General features: G+C 35.9%; 1 protein-coding gene across 16 annotated transcripts in view; it reads right to left on the bottom strand.

The window, feature by feature from the left end:
• The window catches only part of USP3 (ubiquitin specific peptidase 3), an 88,689-nt gene that overhangs the window by 35,503 nt on the left and 36,597 nt on the right, over nucleotides 1-16,589 (bottom strand). For 14 of the 16 annotated variants that reach the window (XR_013395154.1, XR_003730916.2, XR_013395155.1 and 11 more), the window contains 2 exons: nucleotides 3,714-3,797; nucleotides 301-382 (listed from right to left, as the gene is read on the bottom strand). Coding sequence is in view for 6 of the 16 variants with exons in the window: in XM_015142357.3 (XP_014997843.1) it covers nucleotides 301-382; nucleotides 3,714-3,797 (166 nt within the window). In the remaining 10 variants the exon portion in view is untranslated. Of the gene's footprint in view, nucleotides 1-300; nucleotides 383-3,713; nucleotides 3,798-12,223; nucleotides 12,486-16,589 lie in introns of those variants that run through there. The other 2 variants (XR_003730921.2, XM_077938046.1) reach the window with 2 other exon arrangements.

The raw sequence follows: 16,589 nt of genomic DNA, 5'->3' as shown, positions 1-16,589 counted from the left end.
AAATGAAGGCTGGGTTTCCTGATGAGTAAGGAGTGTGAGCAGGTATTAAGAGTGAACTGTTTTCTAGGGCAGAGGAGCACAGCAGTAATGCTGATGGGAAGAAGGTGCTGACAGATGGACTCACTGGGGTCACAGCAATAATCGACAGTACAAGTGGCAAACATTGTGTAAAATACTCCAAATCCAAGACACACATTTATAAGAAAGTCTGTAACAGGTAACTTTACATGTTAGAGTTGTAACAAAACAGTGATTAAATCTCAACTAACTCTTATATTTGAATAAATTTTAATTACTTACATTTACTTTTAATAACTTGCTGTTTAGTGTGGAGTTTTCCAAAAGTTTTCTTTTCCTATGCCTATCAGCTGTGAAAGCTGAGCTATTAAAACACAAACAGATAGTGAAAAAGTTATTAATATATGCATGCTACACCACAGGTCAAAGAATAAACTCCAGCTGCCCTCAAGACCTAGGGCAGGGAGACCTCCCTGACTGCTTCGTCAGGCCCACTGGGGCCCACACGTATTTGAAGTTAACTGAGGAACTCTACTTCCTTGGAAATCCCCACTGCTCCTCCAGCAGAGGTGGGCCAGACACCGCTCGTCCAGCAGAGGTGGGCTGGATGCTGCTCCTGGCAAAGCTGGTCAGAAGATGCAGCCCGTGGGACACTCCCCACCACCACTCTCACTGTCTGACCCACTGCGAAGCTTCACAGAGCAGAAGGCTCATTCCTCACAACAAAAGGAAAACCCTGGTCTGACACAACTGTTCTGAAATTTAACAGTAAGTCTCCACATGCTGTCTTTCTTAATTTCGATATAAAGATGTCATGTTTTGCTCATTTGTCTTAATAGATGAGGATATGATCTGAGTTTGAGGAATGATAAATAAGTTACAGGAATATAGGCACATGTACATTCATTAGATGCAGCTACGCGCCAAAGGACATTCCAAAACACGTCCTTATCAGTGCAGAAATTCTGAATTAAAATCACTCAAAATTTTTCTTGATGTAAGAAATATTTTGCTTAAAATTTATCAGAAAGTTATTTCTATTTTCAAAAGGTCACTTTAAAATTTTTGTATCTCAGGCAAATTAATCTAAAGCAAGTAAAAATTATGGTTAAACAACACAGACTTTTAAGGCTGCCAATTATTTCCCACCTTCTAAAAGTACCAAGTTAATCCAAAGTAAATACATAATTATTTTTTCTTACAGAACTTCCACATGAATTATGTCTTTGAAACATGAGAACTAGTGACAGTTGCTTCAAACCTCAAAATATTCTTCAGAACTGTATGTCTCTCTCTCACAGTACTGGTAACTGCAAGATGAAGAGACCAATTCCATACGCTATAGTGTTCAATCATTCCTTCACAAATTCTGTGAAGTGGGGAAGGTAAACCACAAGCATAGTATATATGTTCTTTATGACAATGCCTAAGAGTTCATTTGCAGTTGTAACCTATATCAATAAGGCATTTCACCTTTTAAAAATGTAAGTTACTACATTTTATCCTCAATGACTCTCAAAATGCAGAATCTTCTAGATCCCTGCTATCGAATATAGTAGCCACTCACTCCAGGTGGCTATTTAAATTAATTAAATTTGAAGTTTAAAATTCAGTGTCTGAGTTGCACTAGCCACTTTCCGCGTATGGCTAGTGTTACCATATTAGAGTGGATAGAGAACACTTCCGTCGCTGCAGAAAGTTCTGCTGGACAGTGCTGCTCCATGGGGCATGTGGAATAGTCAAAAGTTAAGTAAAACAAATATGATCGTAGTTTCTAAATTCCACTACAGATTAAACCAACGTTTGCAAAACACAAAAATGAATCTAGGTAATGTTTTTCAACATAGGAAATGGACTGTAAGGTAGACTTTTCACTGGGGCCAAGCAGACGTGTAGACAGGTGGTCTGTGACACCTTTCATCTGATGAAGTGGTCAACGGAAATAAAAGATTTCCTAACTATATAAATGCATGCAGGTTCCCAAATGCCCTCTTTTCCCTTTGATTTAGTTCTGATTAATTTATTTCAGACTGAGAGGGTAGTCTTTACCTAGAGAAAACCATAAGTGGCAGAAAAAATATTCTGGTAGCCACCCACTTCTATAACAAATAATCAAGTTACTAAGACCTTTACAATGACATCACCACACCAAAGAGTGATACTACACATACATTCCTTCAGGAATCTCAGACTTCATGTTTATTGTGAACACTTTCAGAGAAAATTAAATATTTTGGATCTGTGTGTATCTGTCTCTAATCCTAGATAGGGCTCATCAAATTAGAAGAGAAGCACTCTAAAAAAGAGCCAAAAGACGACAAACCAAAAAGTACTTAAACCTGAAGTACTTTAATTGGTTTAAAGAAATCATTATTCTTCCAGTATCGGCTTTATAATCTAGTTAGCCAATGAGACATACATGTCTGGTTTTAACAAACACTATGCAGTATTGCCCTCAAAGAAGTTAGGTTATTTCCTTTCAGTATGCAATTTTGAAACATTCTATGGGCTTTACACTTAAGTTTGTTAAGGCATTCCTGCTTTGTGCATGTTTTCACAATAACTTCTACACACCAACTGCCAAAATAAATTAGATGGCACTTAATGATTTGGTGTGATGTACACAGATTTCACTTGAGTCAGCAGTCATTCCACAGCCATGCTTCTATGCACTGTAGCTTCAAAGGCATGGCTAGCTGGGTTTCTGTTTATTGCTTCAATCTTGGGTCCAGTGAGTTTTCTCTAACTAAGCTATTTGACTATACCAAGAAAAGTCTGTTCACACATAAACAGTTTCATTTCTTTATGATGACAAAGTATTCATAGCTCCTTGTTAATGTCAAGTGATATTTAACTGCCCCTAACAAGCAAGGAAAAGAAACTAGGATCCTGTGCTATTGCATAGATGCAAAGTGGACAATATGTTCATTAAACCTAATTTCCCTTAAAAATGATGCATAAATATTGCATTGGGAGTTATACCTGATGTAAATGACGAGTTGATGGGTGCAGCACACCAACATGGCACAAGTATACATATGTAACAAACCTGCATGTTATGCACATGTACCCTACAACTTAAAGTATAATAATAATAAATAAATTTAAAAAAAAAAAAAAAAAGGCCGGGCGCGGTGGCTCAAGCCTGTAATCCCAGCACTTTGGGAGGCCGAGACGGGCGGATCACGAGGTCAGGAGATCGAGACCATCCTGGCTAACACAGTGAAACCCCGTCTCTACTAAAAATACAAAAACTTAGCCGGGCGAGGTGGCAGGCGCCTGTAGTCCCAGCTACTCGGGAGGCTGAGGCAGGAGAATGGCGTGAACCCGGGAGGCGGAGCTTGCAGTGAGCTGAGATCCGGCCACTGCGCTCCAGCCCCGGCGACAGAGCGAGACTCCGTCTCAAAAAAAAAAAAAAAAAAAAAAAAAAAAAGTTAAAGGACAAACAATAAAAAAAAAAATGATGCATAAATAATAGTGCTTCCTAGTAGACCTCACAATACATTTGACAAGGGTTTTCTATTATCAAAAGTAACTCTATGATGATTTCACACCTTTTTCTGCCCTTTCCTTGTACCCTCAAAATTCCCCTTGCAAATAAATAAAACTCATCGACAAAAACCCCACTCAAAAATTCTAAAAAATACTTCAACCCCATTCTTAGACCCTTCTTTTTCCAAAGGCCTATTACTTACTTTTCCAAGTTCTGTAAGTGTTCTCTGACTTTCTGTACCAGTCCCAGCTTGGTGTCATTGACCACAAAATCATCACAGCGATAACTGCAAGGAAAATATTAATCAATGTGTGTAAAGAGCTTGAGGAAACCACAGTAATAAAATCACTAAAAGGCCTGGCTGCTGCCAAGATGATCACATGGCTCTGCAGGCAGTTACTGCTGGTGGTAAGTTTAAAGAGGACCTGGAATTCACAATGGAATGTTTTTCAAGAGTCTTTTAAAAAGCCACGTAGGCAATGAACATGAGCTTCTTTTCACGTTTTTCACTCAAAAGCTCTTCAATTCCTCCTTTGAAAATGAAATAAGCTGCTACACGTGTTACATTCTTTTTAGTGGTGCCTAATACATGGAAAATGAAATAAAAAGCACCGAGTCTTTTCATGTAGCATTAAGCCTAAAGCTTTAAGGTAACACTTCCCAACCCAAATTAATGGGGAATTGGGGGGAGGAGAGATTTAAGTGAAAAGCAGGGAAAAGGTAATTAGCCTGTAGGGATATCTGAATAGAAAAACTAAAGTTAAAGCTGCACATTTTAAACAGAATTTAATTAAAAGAGACTGAATTCAGATGAGTTGAGAAGAATGATCTTTCATTCTGAGGCACTACAAAACAAAAGTATAAAACAGTGGCTATATCATTCAGGCAATTGATAAGTGCTTTGAAGAAAAATATTTAAGCTATTTTTAAAAACCAACACTCTGTGTGTTTTACAAGACAATAAGCAAATAATGTAACAAATCACACATAATATAAACTTTAACTTGTACGCATTAACATTTAATTTTTTCCTGGGATAAGGCCAATTTTAACAAAAACAACTGACAAGCTGGCACTAAGATATTCTTTTGAATATGCAGCTTTGCATGAAACCACTTGTTATTACTACCAAAGAATAATAAAAATAACCCTGCCATTCTCAGCAAACAAAACTTTGAAAGCACAGCAATTAGTAAAAATTAGGTCATCTCTAGCAGAATCCCAAAAACATCTTATATCTGAAAACCATTTTATTAAAAAGAGACAGAAAGAGAGAGAAAGAGGTGGGAAAAAGCAATTTTAAAAGATTACACAAAAAAGCAGGCTTGTGTCTTTTACTCAGAGAAATGAAAATTTTAAGTGGATGCTTTGAAAACTGTCACTACAATGTTATATATGTAATTATTTAACACATACTCTCATTAACTGACCACCCAGGCAGTCATTCAAGATTTCTCTAACATATTCTGAGTGTGTAAAGTCAGTTCCCAACAATTCCACAAATAGCAAAAGCAGTCTTTTATATCCTGGACCATTTTCTATTATCAAAGTACTACCAGCAGGAGAAAAAATTCTTCACTGGTCTTATAACCACCACATAAAGAAATTAAATTAGTGCAAAGTTTTAATTTTTTGCTCCCTCTCAGCACAAATATTAAGAGGATAAGATCTACTTTGTCTGTAAATTTGGGCTTAAGGCATTTGGTACCTCTATAAACCTTAAGCATTCACTGAAGAATGAAATTGTATCGTTACTCTACTCGAATTTCTGCTTACATTTTCATTTTATGTTTGTATAAATTTATGCATGTAGTTTGAATAAAACAATACTCAGTGTTCAAAACTCGAAATGCTAGCATTTATCTGGAAAGTGAAGTCTAAGAGCAAACTCAGATCGCTTTTTATGTATTTATAGGATGCCACTAATATCTAATTGAAAACTGAACCTCTAACTGCCACAAATAAGTGGTTGTTTAAACAAATAAATTATTTCAAAGTAAATTAAACAACTGATTTATTTCTTTAAATTAAAGTAATCCTTTTTGGTATAACATGAAGTCAGCCTTGGATATAAAATTACATTTGTTAAAGTACAGACTCATTTACGGACTTGCTCTGTTCCTCCAGGCCAACTGGGTCCAGTTGCTTTGCCTCTCTACCCTTTCATCACCAAAGTAAGCTGATCTATACTCGAGCTGTGCAAATGTGGCTACGGCAACTGAGGAATACAATTTTAAGTTTTAAAACTTTTAATTAATATAAATTGTTAACTGAAGCAGTGTAAAATCTTTTACAATTAAGCACAATGTTATAGTTTGGTAGAACTGTATTCTGCTTTTATTATTAAATTGTGCAAGATATATGGCAGTACACAGTTGGGTAAATGTGTCATTTCTAGCATTACACAAAAGCATATCACCAATCTAGAACTGATAGAATGAGTCAGTTCAAATGATTTTTCTATGCAACAATGTAGCACTGTAATGGGTTTATTTGAACCTTTTATGCAGATACCATAAGTTACAGTGACACTTATGTAAATCATAATTGGCAATTAAATTAAAATACTTATTTTAATTATTTTATAATTAAATTATTTTTCTAGCTTAAAAATAGAAAAATTTTTACTTTCAAGTGAAGGTATACTACTGAGGAAGAATCAAATGAAAAGAAAACAGACTCAACAAGGTATGTCACAAATTTTACAAAGAATGGCAATTGCAATTTGCTGCAGCAGAGCAAAATTAAAAAGCTGCTGTGTAAAAAAAAAGTTTTAAGATAACAGACAACAGTTAAAAGACATTTTCAGCAAATGCATTTCAATTTAATACAAAATGGCTTGAGTTAAAAAATAATCAATAAAATTAGTCACAATCAGTGAAATCAGAATTAAATGTAAAACAAAAAAATTCCTGAAGATTTTACAGAACTTGAGCTTGTAAGCGGCCAGCTATAAAACAGCTTGGGTTCTTTTTTTCTTTATTTTTTAAAAATACAGCTGGGGTATCCTGTTTCCCAGGCTGGTCTCAAACTCCTGGCCTCAAGTGATCCTCCCACCTCAGCCTCCCACAGTGTTGGGATTACAGGTGTGAGCCACCGCGCCTGACTAGTTCAGATTCTTGTTCAATGTAGAAAACAATTTTAAGATGGTGAGATGAAAAATTAAATTATTTCAGTTAAGGAAATTGTATTTTTAAATTATGAGGAAAAAAACTAAAAAGATATTTTACAGAAAGTGAAAAATCTTTGAGACATCAAGCAACTGTCAGTGAACAAAAAGGCCCTTCTAACAATACTAAAGATCAATTAAGTCAGCATTTGAAAAGTTACAAGTATTTTTAGCTTTAGATGAATTTTAGAAGAGTTAATGCCCAATTAATACTATAGGTATATCTGTCTCAAATGACCTTCAAATTTACAGAGAAATGTCTTCATCTATTTGCAATCTTAAATTTAAAAACTGATCTTATATTGTAGATATTTTTGAATTCTCTAAATGTGTAACTTTCAGCTAGATATAAAAAAGTCAGTTTCCAGCAACACAGTGTTCAAACATCTGTATTTGTTGGATTTATTTCTCTGATTACTTTGTTCTGCTGTGTGAAACACAATGCAAATATCTGTGCCCTGAGGCAGACTGTATCATGGAGGCAGCTATTAAAATTGTTCAGACTGGGCATGGTGGCTTATGCCTGTAATCCCAACACTTTGGGAGGCCGAGCCGGGTGGATCACAAGGTCAAGAGATCAAGACCATTCTGGCCAATATGGTGAAACCCCATCTCTTCTAAAAATACAAAAATTAGCTAGGCATGGTGGCACATGCTTGTAGTTCCAGCTACTCAGGAGTCTGAGGCAGGAGAATGGCTTGAACCCGGGAGGCGGAGGTTGCAGTGAGCTGAGATCGCGCCACTGCACTCCAGTGCACTCCAGTCTGGCGAAAGGGCTAGACTCTGTCTCAAAAAGACCCCAAAATTGTTCAGTACATATGCACAAATGCTCTAAATCATCACCAGTTTATGGAACTGTTAAAAGAAATAGAAGACAATGAATTTAATGACCACATTATTAGCTACTGTTGGTTGCTTGAGTCAAGGAAGAGTTTTGCAAAGATTTACAATTCTGGTAACTCTAATTCAGATTTTCTTGAAACAAAAGAAATGCTTGCCAATATTCAACAATCAAAGAGTAAACCAGGAATAGATTTTTAGAAATCTCAGTGTGATTTACACTGTTACCCCTATATCACAATGCATATCAATTAGCTAGATTTGAAGACCCGAGGAGAGAAAAAGCTTATTTATGACCTAGCTAGACAAGTACAAGAATTTATGTTAAAACTGAAGCTTTTTATAATACAAATCAATGATTGTACACATTTTTCAACATGAATTAACATGCAGCAGCACAGCACTGTGTAAACTGGCTGCAAAACCTATGAAAAAAAAATACAACAAATGCTTTGTTGATATGGATAAACTTAGTTGATTTTCAATTTATATGATGCCCCTTTGAATTTCATGTTGATAATAATAAGTTTTTACAAGTGTTAGTGGACTTACTTAACCTGCATGGATATTTTGACAGTGCTGCACTTCTTCTGAGTCAAATCAATTATTCTGAAGAGTAATTTTTGTCAATACAGATACAAATATTGGAGAAAAATGATTTGTTTGGTACTCGATTTATTGGAAAACAATGTTTGAAACAGTGTGAATCTACTTTTTTAACTGCAATTTTTATGAATCTAAATACAGATCAAATTTTTTAATGAAAATTTCACGAGTTGAGATATACTTAAAATGTAAAATACACAATGGATTTCAAGGATTTCATATAAAAAATGTGCAAACTATCTCTAATAATTTCATATTGATTACATGTTGACACAGTATTTCTGATATACTAGGTTAAAAAACATACAATCAAAAATAATTTCACCTGTTTCTTTTTGCTTTTTTAATATGGTTACTAAAAAATTCAAAATTACATATGTGACTTGCATTAGTTCTCTTTTATATAGCACTGCTAATGTAGGGAATCTAAGATACTACCTGCCCCAAAATTCTACAATACTAGCATAAAGAGATAAGAAATTAACTTTATTGAACTATAAGAACTCAATTTTATAGTCAGGCATGGTGGCATGTGCCTGTAATCCCAGCTACTCAGGAGGCTGAGGCATGAGAATTGCCTGAACCCGGGAGACAGAGGTTGCAGTGAGCAGAGATCATGCCACCACACTGGACAACAGAGTCAGACGTCAGACTAGTCTCAAAAAAGGAAAGGAAGAAAAAAGAACTCAATTTTAGGCCAGTCGGGGCAACAAAGCAAGACTCCATCCCTGTGAAAATTAAAAAATAAAAAATTCACTGGGCAAGGTGGCTCACACCTGTAATCCCAGCACTTTGGGAGGCCAAGGTGGGTGGATCACCTGAGGTCAGGAGTTCAAGACCAGCCTGGCCAACATGGTGACACCCTGTTTCTACTAAAAAATACAAAAATTAGCCAGGAGTTGTAGTGTGTGCCTGTAATCCCAGCTACTCAGGAAGCTGAGGCAGGAGAATCGCTTGAACTCAGGAGGCGGAGGTTGCGGTGAGCCGAGATTGTGCCACTGCACTCCAGCCTGGGCAACAGAGTGAGACTCCATTCCAAAAAAGCAAAACAAAGCCAAAATAAAATAATAAATAAATAAATAAATAGCCAAGCATGATGGTGTGCACCTGTAGTCCCTCCCAGCTACTCGGGAGGCTGAGGTGGGAAGATCACTTGAACTCAGGAGTTGGAGGCTGCAGTGAGCTATGATCACGTCACTACACTCCAGCTGGGTGACTCTCTAAATTTTTTTTTTTTTTTAGTTTTTTGTAACTCTATTTATTTTTTTGAGGCAGGGTCTCATTCTGTCACCCAGGCTGGATTGCACTGGCCCCATCTCAGTTCACTGCAACCTCCATTGCCAGGGCTCAAGTGATCCTTCCACCTCAGCCTCCCAAGTAGTTGGGACTGCAGGCACCCTACCATGCCTGGCCAATTGTTTAATTCTGCTTCCCAAAGTGCTGGGCCTACAGGCATGAGCCACTACATTCCTGGCTCTCTTGCTCACGCACTCTCTCTCTACTGAGACAGGGTCTTGCTTTGCAGCAATGCTATCACAGCTCACAGCAGCCTTGACCTCCTGGACTCAAGCGATCCTCCTGCTTCAGCCCACCGAGTAGCTGTGACTACAGGCATGAGTAACCATGCCTGGCTAATTCTTTTACTTTTGTAGTGGCAGGGTCTCACTGTGTTGCCCTGGCTGGTCTCAAATTCCTGAGTTCAAGCAATCCTCCCACCTCAGCCTTCCAAAATGCTGGGATTACAAGACTAAGCCACTATGCCCGGCCGTAACTCAACTTTATTTTGGCTGGATTTGTTTTTCACTGGTTTAAAATTTTTTTTTTTTTAGGTTTTTACAACTATCTCTATTTCTTAAGACCCAATTCTAGGTGTTCCTATAGTCAGTCACTAAGAGGGACATTTATTTTAAGAATATAACTTTTCTACTGTTTGAATTTCATATTATACAAGTTGTATATATTACTATGATTGTTGTTACCGCTATTCTTTAAGGAAAACAGCTGCTTCCACAGGTCCAAACTTCTAAGGTGAGAGTGCCTGTCACGTGGTAGAGGATTAGTAAATGTTAGTTTCCTTCCTCTGTGTAACTGCTAGCCTCACAGCACATTCCTCTCTAGCTGCCTACATTCCCCTGGTTTGATTTCTTTTTCCTCTGTGGTCAGAGGTCAAAAGAAAATAAGTAGCAAAGGTGGGAAATAAATGAAAATGTAAATGTTGCCGGTAGTCTTCAGATGAGAAATTGTCCCACTAATAGTGGTGTTTAAAAAGGCAAACAGACGGATTTGAAAGTTCTAAAAATCTTTTCCTGATTCACTACAATTGTATTGAAGCTTTTTGGTCAGAATTATGCATACCTCTGACACCAGGAAAAAAATTTAGCCACTCTTCTTAATTTTCCCTTCAAGAAGAATATGTCAGAATAAGTGGTACAAAAAAGTACGTAACTCATAGGTTGTGTTTTAAAAACATGTAGATTGGTCCTCTGAAGCCTGGAATGCATATCCCACTTTGAAATAAATGCTATGAAATGTGGTTAAACATTCTAGGTGGAAATAAATGTGTCCCAAAATGTAGCTGAAATCCATAGTATTTGAAAACACTCGATTTCTCCTTTCTTCTTTATATACTACTGGTGCTGAGAAACTGACGGGAGAGGCTTAGGCAGGATTCAGATAACCTGACTGGCCTCTAGGAGAGGAGGCCGGGCTCAGCATCTTCATATACATAGGACTTCATGTGATAAACAGAAGTCAGGAACTGCCTACATTATATGACCAACTTTTAGGCTATAAAATTTATACCTAAGCAAGTTTTGACTTACTGATTTTAAATTACTCTTCAAGAAAAGATGAGCTCTACTTTTTTTTTTTTTTTTTTGAGACAAGGTCTGGCTCTGTCACCCAGGCTAGAGTGCAATGGTGTGATCTCGGCTCACTGCAACCTCCACCTCCTGGGCTCAAGCCATCCTCCTACCTCAGCCTCCCGAGTAGCTGAGACTACAGACAAGTGCCACCATGCCCAGCTAGTTTTTTTACTTTTAGTAGAGATGGGTTTTTGCCATGTTGTCCAGGCTAGTCTCGAACTCCTGGGCTCAAAGCCATCCACCTGCCTTAGTCTCCCAATGTGCTGGGAGCTACCGTGCCTGGCCTAAAGATAAGCTCTACTTCTGATGGACTTTTTGTCAGATAAGGACTGTATTTAATAGAAAGAAAGAAGTATTTAAGAAAAAGTGAGTACACTGAACATTAAAAAAAAATACTTGAAAATTGTAGTTGGGTATATATTACAGATGTTAGATAAGGAAATAGGATATAAAAAAGGAAGGTAAGAAGGAGACTGGTGTCTTTCTTTACTTCTAAGACTGAGACAAGTAACATTATCATCTTGGCTATGTAAAGATTAGTCTCAAATTCAAATTCATTGAGCCAAATATGATCATAAAGTAGTTTTAAACTTATTTAAGCCAACAGCTAATAAACTCCTAATTAAATGTACAGTATAGTATAATATGCATACTGCTGTTAGACAGGATATATACAACTGATTTTACTACTGTGCACTGAAAAAAGATACATCAAGTAGCAGGTAAATTTTCATAACAAACACAAGCTATTTATTATATTACATAATTAGGGAGGTAAACAATGAATAAAATCAGAGCTTGAAAGTTATTTCAAGTTGACACTAATAAACAACAAAAATGACACTGCTCAATTTTCTCATCACACATACTTTATATGTGCCTTTTTAGATTTTGATTTATTTCTAATGTATAGTATTTAACCTTGCCTAAACCTTGCTACTTTTCTTTCTATAAACTCTCAAAAACTCATCTTTTTTCTCTTCAAACAACATTCTTTTCTATACTTTGGTTATTTCCTTTGGTACATATTTTTCCCTTTTCCCTCAGAAACATTCAAATCCATAGCTATCTGTAACTGAACTAAGTATAGTATTTGATGGTCTCCACAATGTCAGCCTTGCTTAGATATTCTTATCTCCCACCCCTTCCCTCCCAATCTTCCCTTTCACTTCAGTGTTACCTGCTCTAGTTTTAGAGTTAAACTTTCATCCCATATACCACAAACTCTCTTACCCCTCAATATTTTCCATTTCGCACCATTCACTTATTTAATGGCAAAACAATATTCTTCATTCGGTCGTCTCCATCTTCACATTCTTCTCTCCTTCTCCAAAAATGAAAACACGCAGCATGGCTCAATCGTTTTCTCGGCCTAACATTTAATGTAGGTTTACTTCCTTTAAAAAATTCTAACTTTAGAAACACTTGTTTCCTTCCTGTTTTTGCCCTGCACTATATGCCCCCTCTAATTCTAAAAGAAAAAACACTAGTCTACTAAAGTCAAAACAATAACTTTGGATAGAAATCCGGCTACTTCCCCTTTTACTAGTTTTGGTTAATAAAGTTACTTTCTTTCTACCAGACCTCACTTGTATTAACTGGACTTTACAAGCAGTGAGCATCCAGACCTGCATTCAGTTACAAAGGAAGCCTTCAAGCTATTTTCATCAGCTTTCTAATCAAGTTAAAAAATAAACCACAAAACTGAGTATCCACTATATTCTATATATATGTATATACATATGCATTTGTATTAATAAATTATATAAGTAAATCTAAATTATATATTACAAAAAAGTAATTTTTAAAGTGAGCTAGAAATGAAATAAACTATTTTAAATGTCTTGCTATTCACAATATCTTCATACTATTATTAAACTAATTTCCTTTTTTTTTTTTTTTTTTTTAAAAGATAGTGTCTCCCTATGTTGCCCGGGCTAGTCTCGAACTCCTGGGCTCAAGGGATCCTCCTGTCTCAGCCTCCCAAAGTGCTAGGATTATAGGTGTGAGCCATCATGCCTGGCCATAATTTCTCAAAGTGCAATATACTATAAGGTAAAGGTTTGACATTAATGAGAGTGAATATAGATTCATACTTCCTATCATCTTCATGGTAATTTTTAAACATTTTGTCCAACTTATTAGGTCTTATTAGTCTGTGTTTTTATTAGATAGCCAATTTTATCCTGTAATGTGTCTGATGAGCACGGAGTAGGAAAATGTGTCCATTTGCCCTTTTCTTGTGTTTACATCATCGTCATTACCTTGCAGAATTTAAGACCTTTTAAAACATGTGTCCATTTGGCTAAACATGTTACATGGAAGGAATAAATCCATATAACTAAGCAGATATATAATGCAAAATGCTCAAAGTAAACAGAGGACATCACAGGTGAAACTGATTTAGGAGACTGTGTGTAACCCATGGCACACAATCATCAAATCTACAGACCTCTGGCAGCAGGTGTTAAATATTTGACAAAGGTTTTTCTCTCCTTCCAAATAAAACGGTGCAGTAGTTCTAAATGCTCTTCCCATACTGCCAGTGCATTATTTTGGAGACCACTGCACTAGAAACTAGGTCCCTAGCACATAGCAGCTTCTCAACAAATGTTATTTATTGAGTAAAAAGGTGTGTTTTTGTTTTTTGTTTTTTAATGTTCACAATATGTTTAAGGACCATCATGTAAACCAGGATCTGTCCCAAGTAAACATTTTGAAGACAAAAACTGAGGGAGAAAAGGACTACTTATTATAATATCAAGTTTTCTTCATAAGGGGCATTACCTTCACTTTGTACCTTTCTTTAACACATTTATTCCTAGGTGTAACTGATAGTTTTGTCATTCTGTTGAATACTTTTGCTTGGTCATTTCCATTTTCAACTGATGACTACTAATAAAGAGAAAGCCATTAGTTTGTTTATATTTCTCATACATCAGCTTTCCAAAGTGTCTTATATTTAATCCTCATTGCTGTTTTCTACTAGAGTCCCCCCGGGCTTTCCAGCTATTCTATCATATCATTTGAAAGTAGAAACAATTTTTTGCTTCCAATATTTATGCAAATTATTTGACTTACTGTCTACTGTCTTACTGCAATGGTTAAAACTACCAAAACAATGCTTAATAATAGTGACAATCATGTGAATGATTTCAGGAAGTATTAGTCTTGTTTCTGATATAATGGAAATGGCTTCAGCATTTCCTCATTTAGTATATGATATTTGCTTTCTGGTTTTTGGCAAACTATAAGGGCTTAAGTTTCCTTTTATTTCAATGTTATTAGTTGTTTAAAACAAGAAATGGCTCTTGGAAATAAAGTATATTTTGCTTCCAATGGGACAATAATCTGAGGTTTCTTTTAATAATGAATATGTTCATAGAACTCAAGTGAAATTAACTCTACTTGGTAATTATATATTTTTCTTTCTGATAGCTAACTGGGTTAGCTTTGCTTTAAGTCATAGTTATTTGCAACTACAGTATTTTATTTAGTAAAACTGGCCTATTTTCTTTTTGGAGTTTCTGTTAGATTTCTATCTTAAGGTTTTGAAAGTTTATAACATTAATATACTTAATGTTACACTTTAACAGTTTGAGGCTGCACTGTCCAATAGTAGCTAGTAGCTACACGGGGCTATTTAAATATTAAAATAAAAAACACTTAATTCTTCACACTGGCCACATTTAATTGCTCAATTGCTACCATCCTGAATAACATATATGTCATACCCAAGACAGAGAAAAATCTCTACCTCTTTCTCAGCTTTAAAATTCTAAGTTTTTTTCAATTCCTGTTGTTAGTGCTATTGAAGTTACCCAAGTCAAGATTTCCACATTGGCCAGGCGCGGTGGCTCACGCCTGTAATCCCAGCACTTTGGGAGGCCGAGGAGGGCGGATCACGAGGTCAGGAGATCAAGACCATCCTGGCTAACATGGTGAAACCCCGTCTCTACTAAAAATACAAAAAATTAGCCAGGCGAGGTGACAGGCGCCTGTAGTCCCAGCTACTCGGGAGGCTGAGGCAGGAGAATGGCATGAACCCGGGAGGTGGAGCTTGTAGTGAGCCAAGATGGCACAACTGCACTCCAGCCTCAGCTACAGAGCCAGACTCAAGATTTCCACATCCTGTCCTTGAAGAACTAAGAAAATATTCCCAAAGCAAACCATTCTTCACTCACAAGAAGGAATAATCATACAAATAAAACCTTCTTTATGCAATAGTAAAGAAACAAGTCTTTTAATTTACTGGCTACAAAGCTATCTTTCTACAGTAAGCCATGCATAATACTAATACCAATAAATAAATAAATAAATAAATAAATAAAACCTCTTATGCAACAAAAACCCCTGAAACATGACAGATCCTTAAGTTTCAAGCTCCTTTTCATTCACTTCTATGACATTTTGATATTTACAGGCAAATTTGACCTCTGGTTTTATTATAAATGACAGTAATACTGAAAACAAAAAAAAAAGGAAGCTGATATTCTAGTGATTTCATCTATTTCAAACTGAGAAAGGTTAAAATCTAAAATAATTTGTTTAGGAAGCAAGAATATTTTAAATTCTCTTACTAAACTCTGATGTATTGCCACCAAAGAAGCCAGTTATGGAAAATTAGAAGAATACCTGCAGAGCAAACCCATATCCATTGCTTTGTTAAAAGCAAACAAGTACCAGCATATCTTAAGGAAGAGCCTTTTATGTTTTTAGATTACCTCTATTAGAAAGTTTCTTCTTAAACTTCAAAATATTATTGTTAAATAAATAAAACTCTCCCTGTTGTCTAACTTTTTACATTGAAAATATGGATCCAAATAGTTTATAAGAACAGTCAACAAAATATTTTCCTTTTTAAAAATTTTTAATCACAACTGCTGTAGGAAATGATTCATTATCTGTTTAAACTCACAAATAAAGCTTTATGTTCACTTTAATTAAAATTGTTATTTATTACAAGTGTTTAAAATCTGAAATTCAAGCCTCTTTTCTAGACAAATGATTCACATTTCACAATATTTCTTCATTTGAAAGGATGCTTTAAAACATTACCTGCCCTAAAGGAATATACTTTTAATATTCCTTTCATAATTCTTCATTCTCAAAAATTCAGCCATTACTGATAAGGATATTAAAGTTGACAAGACTATGTCAGACGTCAAAACTTATTGGTTCAGTATTTTAAATCTATTAACTCCAAAAGTCTACCTCCATAAAAAAAATCAAAGTTTCTAATTTTAATCTTTGTTTCTTCTCAATCACAATAATGTACACCACATAAAATTCCATATGTATTGGTTAGGGGAGGGAAATCGGGATGGGAGCAAATGAAATACTACCTAACAAACAGTAAACTAAACACTAGCTCTTGTGTGAAATCTTAGGAAGATTTTTATTTTCATCGAAATCTTAATTTACCTTTCATTTTCAAGTTAATCTGCTTATCTCCTTAAGAAGTGGGTTTGTGTCAAATCAGAATCGTTCCTTTTGGCACTGCTTTCTCTCTTATGAAACAGTAACCCGATTTATATGGTTCTGCCTGGTTAATGCATGCTTCCTCCCTGGGCCCCTGTTTACATCAAGGTGGAGGGGC

The sequence above is a fragment of the Macaca mulatta genome, chromosome 7 (genome assembly GCF_049350105.2).
Source record: "Macaca mulatta isolate MMU2019108-1 chromosome 7, T2T-MMU8v2.0, whole genome shotgun sequence".
Lineage (NCBI taxonomy): Eukaryota > Metazoa > Chordata > Mammalia > Primates > Cercopithecidae > Macaca > Macaca mulatta.
Note: the sequence above shows the minus strand (reverse complement) of the source record. Positions and strands in the feature narration are given on the sequence as shown.